This window comes from Ooceraea biroi, chromosome 4, assembly GCF_003672135.1.
Source record: "Ooceraea biroi isolate clonal line C1 chromosome 4, Obir_v5.4, whole genome shotgun sequence".
Classification (NCBI taxonomy): domain Eukaryota; kingdom Metazoa; phylum Arthropoda; class Insecta; order Hymenoptera; family Formicidae; genus Ooceraea; species Ooceraea biroi.
Window position 1 is genome coordinate 15645492 of NC_039509.1, and position 14418 is coordinate 15659909.

The 14418-nt window shown below is 41.9% G+C and overlaps 1 protein-coding gene across 1 annotated transcript; it reads right to left on the reverse strand.

The window, feature by feature from the left end:
- Positions 1–109: 109 nt before the first annotated feature.
- LOC105284617 (protein gooseberry) lies at positions 110–13767 on the reverse strand. Its single transcript, XM_011348282.3, has 5 exons — positions 11169–13767; positions 7016–7154; positions 6449–6735; positions 1496–1903; positions 110–1247 (listed from the first exon to the last, which is right to left on the reverse strand). The coding sequence occupies exons 1-5, from the start codon at positions 11227–11229 to the stop codon at positions 652–654; spliced, it is 1491 nt and encodes a 496-aa protein (XP_011346584.2). The 5' UTR covers positions 11230–13767; the 3' UTR covers positions 110–651.
- Between the last annotated feature and the right edge of the window lie 651 nt (positions 13768–14418).

Consider the following 14418-nt stretch of genomic DNA (forward strand, 5'->3'; position numbering starts at 1 on the left):
ATACAAGAGAAGATTTTATTATAAAAAAGTACTTAAATAAGTACTTAAATTTTTAAGTAAATAAAACGCTTGCGTTTGACATATTTTCTTATTTAGTTTCTTTTCTTATAAATGATTTAATAATTAATTTAGTAACTACTTATTTATTAAATAATTAAATTTAGTAACTTAGATATCACACAAAAGTGAAAAAGACATCATAAAAACTTCCAAAAAGCCTTTAAAGAATTTACATCTTTTGGAAGTCTTTCAGATTTTTGTGTTATCTAGAAATTAAATTTAGTAACTTAACTATTATCTAACTATATTTAAATTTTAACATATACATATTGTATCGCATAAATATTTTTAAAGATTTTTAATATAGAAGAAATATCCGTAATCACTTTAACACGAGTATCGATTGCATTCAATTAACAACAATTTTAACATTATCTCACAAGAGGTCAGAATTGATATCGAAGAGAATTATAAAAATGTAATTTATAATGACTCTTGCTCTCTTCTCAGTCAACTTTTTTGATGAACTGTCAGTAGAATCGTCTTGCTAATATAGGAAGAATTATAACACGACGTTGATTCTTTGACCTCGACTTCCAAATTCAAGAATTGGATTACAGGAATTGGATGATTCTATGGAAGCATATTTTATCAGTACCAGTAGGGTTGCGGTGCAGGTCTGGACGGTTGCTGGAAACTCGGTGCGGTATAAGGACTGGCGAAAGCCTGAGGAGGATGAGCACTGTACGTGTGAGGGTGCTGTAAACTGGACGGCGAATTTGATAGATTGACTCTACTACAGCTGGTGGTCGGAAGATTCCACGGTGGCGACGGATTCGCCTGACTGGTCTGCTGTTGTGCTTGCTGCGGTTGTTGTTGTTGCTGCTGCTGCTGCTGCTGCTGCTGAGCAGGCGAGACTGAATTGATTGGCAGGCCTGGCGAGGTGAGCTGTTCAGGGACGGAATTCGAATTGCCAGAATTTGGTCCAATCATAGTGACGAGAGAGTTTGGAGTCGGTGGCAGCTGGTGAGTGCTTGGTTGCTGGTAGCTAGAAGACGTTGAAGCCACTTGGTGAGTCATGTGACTCGTTGTTGGTGGAACTGATGGTAGTAACGAGCTGGGATAAGTCACCGAGGACGGAAAGCTCGGATGATAAGTCGGGGTTGAAGCAACCGATGAGGGCAGGCGTGCCGCGGAATCCAGTTGGTGAGACATTGATGTCTGATGTGACGAATACAATTCCGATACTGAAAGAAATAATAATTATTCAGTCTTTCGATCACGTTTTCTTGTAATATAAAATTGAGATAGAAATTATGCGTTAATAGATTCGAATTCGGACAATGCGTCTTCTAGAAACGTTCTAATCTCTCAGATCTCAATTAAAATTGCTTTGGACGCTTGCGCTATCCTAAAAAGTATTGTCTAGTGCGAAACTGCGAAATATTAGGTCGAGTTTCTACGAGACGTAAAGCTCAGCCTTATTCTGAATTACCTTGAGAAGAAAATGTTGCGTCTGGTAGACTTTGCGGATGTGAATGCGGATGACCCGATGGCACGCTTGCTCCAGCATGAGGATGAGGTGGTGCAGGCGCATGAAGAACATACGGGCTGGTTGGGAAGGCCACAGAACCGATATATCCAGTAGCGACAGTAGGAAGTGTCGTTTGTTTTCTCATCCTCGCCCTTCTATTGCTGAACCATACTTGAATCCTGGCTTCCGATAATTTCGTCCTCTGGGCAAGCTCTTCTCTTGTATAGATATCAGGATATTGGGTCCTCTCGAACGCTCGCTCCAATTCGTCCAGCTGGATGGCTGTAAATGTCGTCCTGCTCCTGCGTTGCTTTCTCTTCAGCTGAATCCCTGGTTCGCTCTCACAGTCCGATGCAGGAGTTGTTTTACCTGAAAGAGGAACGTATTGTGTCTATATTCACAGAGGAATCCCGTAATACACATTGCATTGTATCGTAATATCTCCTTTCTTTAAAAAACAATCATGCTAGACACAATTGTCCTTAATATTAATCGTGATTCGCAGGCTGCCCAACGATTAGAAACTTCTTTACAATGGGACGCTAGTTTTTCCGGCTCAAGGCCGGCGAGAAGATTGCGTGATCAGCTCATGAGATAATTACGAAATGTTCGTTGTCAACCGTTAGCTCTCGAGCGACAAAGAAATCGTGTGAAACGATCATACGTGACGACGAACGAGTGACAAAACGTGGCACGCCTCGCTCCAACAAAACCGCTAGACTGACAGGAAAAGTGGAAGGAAAAGACAGATAGGTCGAGGGTAACTGTACAAGTGGCAAACAAATTCATCGTAGACCAAGTGTGAAATGAGCATTTGACCCCAAATGCATATTCTTTGCTAGTGGATGCAACAGTTTTTCGGAACTGTGAGCTGCAGGGTCACAAGGTCACTTCAAATTTCTTTCATGTCTCACTTTCTCCGAACAAGAATACTATAGAGTCTTTTGTGTTAAAGTCTGTGGGAGAGTTATTGTTAACAATTTAGAGCTTTTGAGAGAAGTCCGCATCAAAGACTCGCATTTTTTTTCTTTAATCTTCTCATGTTATTTTCTCAGGTAATCTTCTCATTATCTTTCACGAGTTTTCAGCTTTTCACGTCCCGTTTCGTGTTCCGTAGCTACATTTTTGGATAACGGAGCGTAAAGAAGTTCCTTTTTGAATTGCGAATTTTGAGTAGCGCACGCGTTGCATGACTGCATATACTTAGAATGCGTCTAATTACATGCATGCTCCGGAAATAGGCATTCCTTCGCTCATTCTCATCGCTGGGATATCGCGGCACGTCGAGACGTTGATGGCACGACCGGACTTTTTGCTTCCGCGACGCTATCCGTCGCGATGCATTTCTGGATTGTCGTCGTGTCGTGGGGTTTACGCGGCGCGCGACTAATCGGGCGACGACGCCTGACGCCGGGACGGGGCCGCGTTAATGCAAATTCGACACGGGCTCTATTCCCGGCCCGTCGTTGTGCTTCTTTTCCATCCGCCTCCGCCTCGGGTCATTTTATCCTCTCCCTTTCTCTGCCTCTCTCTCTCTCTCTCTTGGTTTCTTTCACTCTTTCTTTTTCGTTGAGCTTTACGAATCCACCGACACCTATCCGCGCACGCGGATGGAAATAGTGCGGGCGACGACGTGGCCCGACAATCCTGGTCCACAATCGAGCTACGTCCACGTGCGATGAACGATCAGAAATAGCCTCGACGACGTGCCGTCAGGACCTCTCGTAGGTAAGCACTTCCTTCGAGACAAATGCAAAGACGAAACTGGCATCGCTTGAGTAGGTATCGAACATAAAATGGGCGAAGGACGGCTGATGTCTTGGAGCCGTGATTCAGGTAGTGTCTTCACTTCGAGTATTGTCCACACATGATTTATAGATCTTATACAATTGCTTTTATGTTGTGGGTATTTTTTAGTAGGACATCACGTATACTGTTAATTACTGCCAGATAAATTTTGATGCACACAATTGCATGCGCCTATTTCGCAATAATCAAATTTTTGCAATAAATTATCACAACGGATGATCCAATCGTAGATAAAATTTTTGTGGCGCTTTTTGCAATATTCTTGAGAAATTTCCAATTTAAATGATAACGCATCACAGTAAAGGCAGATCGCTGCGTGTGGTGACGAATTTACATGACTATCTCGCGTTCTAGTACTGATCGCTCCGCGAACCTGGCAATCATTCACCCCACGGTTAATATAGGGTTCCGAAAATCTCAGGAATTACCGAGCGGCCGCTTAGCTCCCGCGAGGGATATAATTTCTACCCTGATTTCTTAGATTCGCCCGGATCACGCGCACCGAAGACAAAAACGATCAAAAACCGCGGCTACGCAGGAATCTCGCGTGATATCTATATCGAAATCAAGAGAGTTTGTTCGCGTTACCACGATGTATTGTAAATTTGGCGAGATTATAAATAAAAAATAAAAAGAATTTAGGATTTTAATCTTTCCCTTTTTCGTTAAAGCAAATGCAAAAATTGTTTTATGACGTCTGATTCGATCTGCAACTCTGCATCGAGTCAACATTTGCGTTTACGATCAAAATCCAAATTCGTCTTTTAATTATTAATTACCAGACGCAGTATTCATTTACGAAACAACTTTAATAACGCGAACGTGTGTCGTATCGCTTCGTAGATTAATGGCGTATGATGCACGAGAGATTGATTGTTTGCCTCCGCGAGGTGCGGTACTCCCCTCGCATTCTTCAGGATGTCGCATACCTTCCTCGTCCAATTGGGCCCTCAACTTACACGCATGCTTATACCGCGTGACGCGTTTTACACGAGAAAAACAATCCGACACGTTCGCCGAACAAAGGCGTCACTTCATCTCGACAGCTCTGGCGGTTTGACTTGCACACTCGCGGTTCCGTGGTCGTTTAATAGACGGTGTCCCTTTTCGTTTCTCACCCCTCGACGAAGTCATGTTATTTCTGCCCCAGTTTCTCTATTTTTTTCGACGGGCGCCCGACCGCCAGAACGATCGACTTACGGACGTAGGAATCCTTTCCTTTTCCTCCCTCCCCAATCGTAGTTTCTTTCATCTTTGCCGGCTGAGCGGCCTCTCAGATCCCACGATGGATCCGTGTTGGTACACATTTCATTTGTCTTGTCAGCAGGCCCTCCCCTATCAGCCGATTCAGTATCCACGTTTTGTGGGAATTACTCTTAAATATTATATAATATTTTTTAATTTGGTATAGATATTAGGAGTATAAAAAGATGCCTTTCCGTACAAAGTCCAAACTTTATTCATATGGAAATTCAACTTTATTCAACTTTAATTATCCAAATAATCTCCGTTACTTTCTACGATTTTGCATGACTACTTTGAATCCACGATACGGATGAAATTAGAGGCACCGGGTTAATTTACACGACTAGTATGCTAGTCAGCTGAAAAAACTGAAGGAAGGGAAATCCGATTCACCTACGAATCGGTGGACACGCGTCCTTCGATCGGCCGTCGATTCTCTCGAGGACGATCGGCACTTGCACACGAGTGAGGCCCGCCAGCGCACGGGGCCCGCGCCTCTGCACACGTGGGCATGTACCGGGCGGCGAGAAAATTACAGAGCCCGGCGGGCGGTGCTACCGGAGGGAGGCGATCCGTCGGCGGCTTACCGGAGGCGAACCGGCAATTTCCGAGGTCGAGAAACGCCGGCGCGGCCGATTAATGCGCGGCCATTTAATTTGCTCATTCACCGTTGCTCGCGCGAACACGCGGGCCCCGCATGGTGGTCCATCGTGTGGGCCAGGTGATGGGGCGTGCCACGGATGTCGTCGGCGGATTCTCGAGGTCCTTCCAGCGTGCGTGGTCGGGTCAGCCGTATCGTCCAGCTCACCTTGCGGGCCCGATGGGTCAGTGACGGGACCAACAACGGATCCAGTGGCTATTTGCTTATCCCGGTGCACGTTAGGATACGATTGCACTAGGATCACGTGTCATGTCCAGTGTCCAGTTGAGTAATGTCGATGCGATATTCACACTCTTTCATATTTTTATAAATCATCAGGAGATAGGTTGCTGCAAATTGCTAAACTCCACTAGAATTTCTTCCAAACGATAAAACGAGACACAACGGAATCAACCTGTATACATTCTTTGTCCCTTAGAGATGGTGAGTGCCCAAGAAACAGTTAGCTATCGCAGGTAGCTAGCTGTAGGAATCCCAAGAGTAAGTCTCTACTTCTCATTTTCTGATGTGTGCATGTTTCTTGTCCGTTTTCTATTCCTGTACGATTGCATGGCAGAGAGTAGTGCCAATCCTTGCGAAATCAGGCATCACAATGCGTCATGATGCTCGCAAGAAACACAAGCAAGCGGTTGATTCAATTTTAAAAGACGTCACGTACATGACGAGCGACCCGTGAGTCCAAGTCGTTATAATCCAATTCCGCGCAAGGATACTGTAAGGATACGCGAGGAATCGGGTTGATTCACTACCGATTCGTCGGTGATCATCAATCTCCGTTAGAGCGGCGGGAAGGAACTCGAGCAGTCGAGAAGGTGGGTGGACTCCCGCTCGAGAAGCTTGCCATCATTAGCGTAGCCGGGAAAATTTCGAGGAATTCTCAAGGAAGGTCTGTTTTGTTAGAACGAGTGCAATTTTGCTTGGCCTCTCAGGTGCGGATTAATTCTACGTATGTTTTACGTTCTACGTCTATGAGATATTTAATTCTATAACAGCATAAAATGTGCTTATATTAACATGTCATTTTCGGAGCATGGACCTTAACTAGTCCCACGTTTGTTTGAATCTTCAAGGAAACCTTTCAAAGTCATGTGTTCTCTCGCTTTCTTTACCTTTTTTGTTGGAGTAAAATAATATACGTATTTGTAAGTCTCGTTATAACACATCTACTAATAATACTAATTTAATTGATAATTTCTTACCGTCGGGCTTAACGTCTTCATCGCCATCACGACCTCTGAGTAGCCGAGAAATAGCAGATACGCTAGGTGCATTGGTTCTGTCGCAAACGCCATCCCTCATTAGCCGCTCCCTGATCTCCCAAGAGAAGATGCCGGGGTTTTCGCGTTTGTATTCCTCGATTCTTGTCTCTACCTCCGGAGTGGCCACTCGTGGTTTACTACCACCGATCACACCAGGCCTGATGCTGCCAGTCTCCTGATAGCGATTCAGAATCTTCGAAACACAGCCATGGGACACCCTTAATTGCCTGTTGTCAACGATCCGCAAAATGAGATTAATCAGTATAGAGATTGCTTGCTCTATTCCGTTTCACAGTTGCACAGAGTTACACAGATCAATCCGAGAAAAGTCTTCTGACTCAAATAATTTCATTCATATAAAATTTCTTTTTATTTATGCTTTCGTTCTTAATAAATTCGCATAGCATTCGAAATAATCGAACGTTTGACATTTGTATATATTGAACGTTTTAATTGGAGATCTTCCTCTACGGAGTTCTACATAATATTTAATGCGATAATTTATACCTTGATATCATACATGGTCTGATTCCCGCAGCAGCCATCTCAACAATTTTCAGTCGAATGTGATTAGGCAACGGTCGTCCATTGATGAAGACACCTCCCAGTTGATTAACGCGACCCTGACCAGGTATTGAGCTCAACTCTATACAAATAAACAACGGTTAATCTACTTTGTTGTCATGTATTTCAATTCAACGACTTCGTATTTTCGTGATAAAAGATCTTTACAGATATTCGGAAATGATTTCTCTCCCGCGTTCCGATCGTTCGCGCAGAAGCGCGATTGAAAAATCACTCTTTGATTTCCGATCATACCGGAAGTGGTAAGGTGGTAGATGAGGGGAATAGTGGTGCGTCGGTTATTGGACGGTGCATAAAAAAATAGCTTGGATATCGCTGGTACTGATTTCTTTCTCTCATTCTTCCGCAGGTAGAAGGCAGGTGGAAAGAGAAAAAGAGAGCGCCTTGCTTCGAAGGAAAAGAGAGCAAGAGAGATAGAGAGGAGAGAGAGAGAGAGACAACGTTATAAGCGCGGGCGGCGTATAGAGCGACAACGTCGTATAACTACCGATAAGTCCAATAAATCCCAGCGCGGTTTACGACGCACAACAATGATAGCGTATAATTTGCTTGGCTTATTTAATTTCGCGTTACACGACGACGATCTCGGCCCCGATCTAGCGCGCAGCAGGAACGCGCGCGCTCTAGGAAATAGAGTCGTTGCGATTTTTATTGCCCGACGGCGGCTCGGCGCGCAATCGTTAACGCAAACTTTAAAGGCGAGGCGAGGCGAGGCAACGCAGCGAGCGATATACATATTGTGATAACGCGTCCCCCGCACCTCTCCCGATCAAATCAGAAAAAAGCGCGCTCGCTCTCTTACGAGGCGATAATCGTGGAAAAACGGAAGTCTCAATGACAGCACGACGAAAAGTCACTCGGATTATCCAGGCGAGACGCCGAGTGTTTTCTTCGTCAGCGACGGTACTCGTTACAGTTGCGACACATTACGTGCGTCGTTAACATAATCAACTAATTGCTGATCGTATGCTGCTCAACTGAAATCGATGTTCTAGAACGCGCTAGAGAACGTAAGGCGACCTTTATTCGCATCGCATTGCGGAATAAGGATCTATATGCATCGATGAAAAAATACAATCTTTAAGTAACAATGTTGAACAATACTCGGAAAAATATAGCTCGCGCAATACTCCTCGACGCGTATGAAGAAGATCAGAAATTAAGATTGTTGCGTGTCACGAAGACCGCAAGATCATTTTCTCTCTTTCCAGGATTTCCATGATGTAAATCGTTTGAACATGAAACATTAAGAAACGCGAGTGTACGCGTTCAATCATCTTGATAGCAATCGATACGTCAAGTACCCCTTGCGTCAGTCACCTACTGACGTGGATTAAATTAATTCCGTGGTTTCTAACGCCCACCTTATTGCAAATTAATAATCATTTAGAGAGCTCGGCTCTCCTCCGTGCCCCGAGAAGGAAGCGGATGATCGATTCTGCAGCTTTCACTTTTCCAGTCCGGGTGCAAAACGTCGTCCGCAAGTAAGCCTGCCTAAGTAAAACGCGTGAATTACCGACAAAATCGCTCGATCGCGATTTTTCACGAGTGTCGCAAGAATGCGACAAATAAGTACATTGTTGCACTTTCACGTTTGCGCGCACAAAAATCTGAAATTTATTACTCCGGCGCGTCGCGACGACGGAAAGAGCGAGATACACGAGAAATGCTGCCGAGCACGGTCGCACGCTTTCATTTGTAATTAAATGCATTTCCGTGTAAAGCACTTTGTCGCATAAGACAAAGAATAAGCAAGTTTCGATCAACGTGGTTGGCAAAAAGCGCCCGCAGAAAAAGGAAACCGCTATCCGATTGCGCATAACTGCTTGCATAATCGTAGCCATGCATCGTCGCGGGTGCAACCGACGTAAGAAAAAAAGTCCATGTTCGATCGATAGTGCTCTCGCGAAGTAGCTTTCGATTTAATTGATCGTTTAATTAACGAGCGATTGTGCGGAAACGCCATCAAGTCGCAGCTTTCAACATTTCTCGTGCAATCCTGACTCCGTTTCCTCCCGCGCTTTACGGAGTGGGGAAAATTCCCTCGCTTTTCCGCAAAAGGAGAGACCGCAGTGCCGCTCATAAATCACCATAATGGCTAATGAGATGGAGAAAAAAACTGCGTTCCGCGATAAAATAATTAATGATTGTTATTGAAGATTTTTTCTGTTGCGATGATTTTACGGAAGCGCGTCCGTTCGGTCGCTAATCGTCCGCCGTCGTTTGCTGCACATTTGATTTCCGCGAGCGTCCCATTTCCAGCCGGTAAATCATCGCGCGACTAATTACCCGCGCTAATTACTGCCGGGACACTGACAAATCGCGTTATTTAATTTGCGTCCTTCTACGTATCGTCGACAGGCTTTTTGTTACGGAACAACGCACTAGCAGACATGTTTTTTATCTCTCTTTTCATTTTTTTCATTTTGTACTTAAGCAAAATGAGGAATGCGAGCAATGCACTCGAGAATCAATCTCAGCAATAAGATAAATTTATGGTGCAATAAACAGCAGGATAGGTATTTATTTTCAAAGGCACGTAGGACTAAACCACTTATGAGCTTCCTTCGACCTTAAACTTTTATGCCTCTGGGACGACAAAAGCATGCTGACGAAACAATTATATGGTGAATTTTGGCAAGATACTGCAATTTACTGCCTGGCAACACTTCCTTAAAGAGGCATCAATTTCTTGTGTTTCTTTACTTTGTAAGAGTGTTCTGAGAAGGGCCACTGTCGCAAATAACGGGACTTTTACTTTTACAAAGCAATGAAGCATCATACTACTTTTACCGTTAGAAAAAATAGAACTGTATATAACATGTAAAGTAGTTAAAAAATATTAATTAATGTGAACACAGTGCACGATTGCAACTGTCTTCTGAAAATTCAAATGTTATACCACGCAGAATTTATTCTAAACTATTGTGATTAATATTTCTTCCATCATTCACAAGAAGAAATACTGATAAATAAGAAAATAAAAAATAAAGGATAATTGATTAATAAACGCAGAATAATTAAAAAAGCAAGTATAAAGAATAAAGATTAAAAAATAAAAATAAAAATAGACTGCGTAAATAAAATATATATGGTGCGACTGCGAGAGAATTCCCTGCGAGAGAGAAAGTGGATACGATCCTCCTTGTATCCTTCGTTTTTGTTGAAAAAAATGTACCATGATTTATGAGGGGTTCAAATGTTAGTGCTATAGCCATTTCTCACAGATAAATAGAGATACAGTTATACATATATCAATATTTTGAAGATAGATAGAAATAGTATTTCAGAGAATTTTAAAGAATGCCCTGTGTAACTAATTCCGGCAGTTTTAGAAAATTATTAGTACCCACTGATACACGTGGCGTCTTATTTAGCTCATTATTTTTGAGTTTTAGATTTTGGAGAGTTTTAGAGTTTTGGATTGTGTTGCGAATGCAAAGATCGTGAGAAAAATTAGAAGATAATGGAAGCTAACAGTTTTTAAAAAGGGGTAAACACATAAAAAGAAAAAAAGAACTATTAGTAATAATTAAATATTATTAATTCATTGATATCAACGTAAGCGTGGCTTATTTCTGAGTAAGCAAGAAAGGAACGGAGCAACGGTTAGACTACAAACTGTATTTTTGATATTGAGTTCGCTGTTTTTTAAAATCCGTTCGAAAGCCAACGAAACAACAACAAAAAATGAATATAACTATTATCAATTTGTATTTTATACAAATCCGAGAGAGAAGATACTAAAAATTAGATAACCATTCACTGATTTGATTTGATGATGACTTCTTTGCTTCAAAAATAATTCAGGAAAAGATAACAAGCAAACCATATTTTCAGAATTTACACGAAAACATGTCTATGCGTCTATAGCGAAAGATTGAATGTAATCTCGAAATGTAATCTCGGAACACTATAGTTTTAGGTAGAAATTTTCTCATTGAACAATGTCCGAAACATTTCATTTTGAAAAACAACGAAGAACAATCCAACAAAGCATCGCGGCTACTTAAACATCAGTGAAATTTTGCAGATCGTTTTAGAGGAAGCTGTATGCGTTAAATTAAGAATGCACCTTGAAAGGGATATCCAGAAAAACATGGTCGCATCATCGAGAAGTCAGGTTCAATAACCATTTCAACCAAGGTATTCCACTCAAATGGATGACTCGGATGAGTTCGATTCGACACTAAACGAAGCAAATCTCATTGTCGCATTTCACTGTACTCTTTGTAAGAACAACACTGTCAGTCTGCTTTTCGGATATTTATTTTGTCTAATCGCGCGTCACTGAACAATCGCAGAACAGGAACACAAACTAACTATCGGAGCAAATAACGGAGCAAAATATTGTTTCGTTATTACGTTTCTTCTCCATGAAGAGTCCCACAAGCCATCAGAAGTATTTAATTGACCTCGACGGATGGATCTCGACAGATCGACTCGCAGATCCAGACTAACATAAATCCACCGGGATAGCTAACGGCCGGACATTCCCACCAACTTGCAATGCCAGGTAGTTCTGCCCGCTGTAGAGGGGTCTTGGCGAGATACACGTCTCCCGGGTGCTACCGGCCTGACTGAACGATCAGGCAGACCCACGATTGCTGGACAATGCTGCCTTGTTGCTGGCAACGACCAATAGCGACGCAGCAACAGCTCTCGCCACGCCTCCAGTTCACGCCCACTTGGTGCCAGACGATGGGCACCTTGGGTGATTTTATTGCTACGCTTTTACGAGCGCATGCTTACACACTCTGCTTGGCTCGATGCTTTGAGTAGGAACTAGTAAATTGAGTCCTTCTGTTCCTCGCGTTTTGTCTGATATCTCATGAATTAATTCTTTCTTTTATCTGCGCGATCCGGGAATTGAATAAACTATCGCGAAAATCATCGAGATTTTCTCGATCGGATAAAAATAGGATGATAAAGTTAAATATAATTTTCTGGCTGCCGAGAGAAGCGCTGGAAGTTGATCTCAAGGTATTATGGTATTCTCAGAGCAAACCGAAATTGAGAACGATGGTTCTGAAGAAAAGAAATAACGACATGTCATGCTTTACTTTGCTTCTGTTTCAGGTACGAAGCTGCAATTCCACAATGAGATATTCTCGGATACGGGCGATTCGCGTAAATCGCGATGGGGCGCATCTTTGTTTGTGGAGCACGTAATTAAGGTAATGGGAGAAAATCGTCGTGATCTTCTTGCCGCCGCCGGTTCCGTGCGGCGTCATCGCGCGAGCGCAGACTGCGCGTTTCTTGCGCGTTTCCACGCTAAGTAAAGCGATTTGGCGCAAATCGCCGGCGCAATACGCGCGTAGTTTACCCAATCCTCCGAGTGTCAGCTGTTCACGCATGATTGTGAATTACTCCAGGATTCTCGGTGTTTTTTTCCCCTCTTCCAGGAGGCCTTCATTCCGGGCTATCGGGGAAATGACGATGCACGGCTGAAAACAGGATGCGACACAATAGCCGCGACGGTGACGTAAGGCGGTGATCGATCGTTGGTTTCCCTTAATAATTAACTATCTTAAATAATAGAGTGGGGTACAACTCCAAAAGGTTACAATGATATATTTAGCAATTTATCAGAATAGAAAAATATGTAAAATTGCATAAAGGTTATACCTAGCTCTTTCTCTTTTATCTTTTTTATTTTGACACATGTTAGGAAGGGTAAAGTTCTAAGTAATTTTTATACAAAAGTTAAAATGAAAATGATCCGCGAGGTGTAACCTTTTCTGCAGTTTTACCTATTTTTCTACTCTAATAAATTTCTAAATATACTATTGTAACCTTTTCTTTAAAATTACTTTTCTAGAAAATTTTCTTCACACTGTTTCTACACACGAGAAATCTAAATTAAGGTGTAATTAAATATTATTGCATATGATACTTTAAGTGATGAATATACGTGCGCCAACACGAGGATTTACTTGTATGACAAGTAGCTTTCAAAGTTTTCTGCCCGAAAAATGTTTCTGGTCTCATTTTGGAATCGAGCATTGTTGTCTGAAACATTCTTAAGAATTCACTGACCATGTCGAATTGTCTATTCTTTCGTAATTTTAACGAATTCCCAAAACACTGAATGAACACAGTTGGAAAACAATCTGTGTGCATTATTTTTCCCACGAAAGTTTGCATGCCGCAGTGTAAAATTGATTATCTAAGAAATTTCGGAACATTCACCAAGACCTTGAGCAAAGAGAGTTTCTTCTTGTTAACCGAATGCGGTAGATCAACGCTACCAAATTGGGAAACGCGTAACTCTGGAAATATTCAAAGATGTAAAAAAATTCAGCGGCAGCCAGCATGAAGACATTAGTCAGACGGAAGTTTGTTTGGACCCACTCGGCAGGGTTGTTTTTCGCACTAGGGTTTCTATAGAAGACATTTTCTGATGTCTACGCAGACAGGGGTCTCCCTGTCCTTCTTATATATCCTGCGTCGCGGGATACGCATAGCACCCCAGCCTTCTGTTTGGTAAAAAGGCAAGGGAGTGCAACAAGATGATAGCAAACGTTGATGAGAAATTAGTGAAACGACCTCCATGTACATGGTCCGAGAATATATGTCATTTATGTCAATGTTGTGGGAAATATTTTTGATCTAATGTATAAATTTTAATGTATGTATTTTTGTTATAACTAGTAGAACACAGGCGCGCGCTATTTTATTTTTCAATATTAATAATGTTTTCGAATAATAATATCTTAAATAATCCTTTAGATCGCCAGAATAAATGAAAAAGTTCTAGCCATTAAAATTTTTTTCTTTTCCGAGGAGTTCTGTGCTATTTATATTGTTATTTGGCATATTGCCTAGAGTTCTCGATGATTTAAAATTCGTTAAATCAATAAATGAAAAAGTTTTAGCCATTAAAATTTTTTTCTTTTCCGAGGAGTTCTGTGCTATTTATATTGTTATTTGGCATATTGCCTAGAGTTCTCGGTGGTTTAAAATTCGTTAAAACAATAAATGAAAAAGTTCTAGCCATTAAACTTTTTTTCTTTTTCCAAGGAGTTCTGTGCTATTTAACAGGCCAGTTTTGACATTCGCAACACGAAGTTCAAGCCACACGAAGTTCGAGCCAAGCGAGAGAACCAATCAGCATCGCGGAAAAGAGGCAACAATGATTTCGATTTAATATTTAACACGGCTTTTTTAAGAGTGGATACGTGTGATAGACGAGACAAATAAGACAAGAATAAATAAAAATAATATAATCGGCTTAATACTGTTTTGGAGAAAGACAGTCAAAAATAACGAATGATGGAGACGGCTGTCGAAAACACCAAGCGACAGAGCAAGACGAGCGCGAA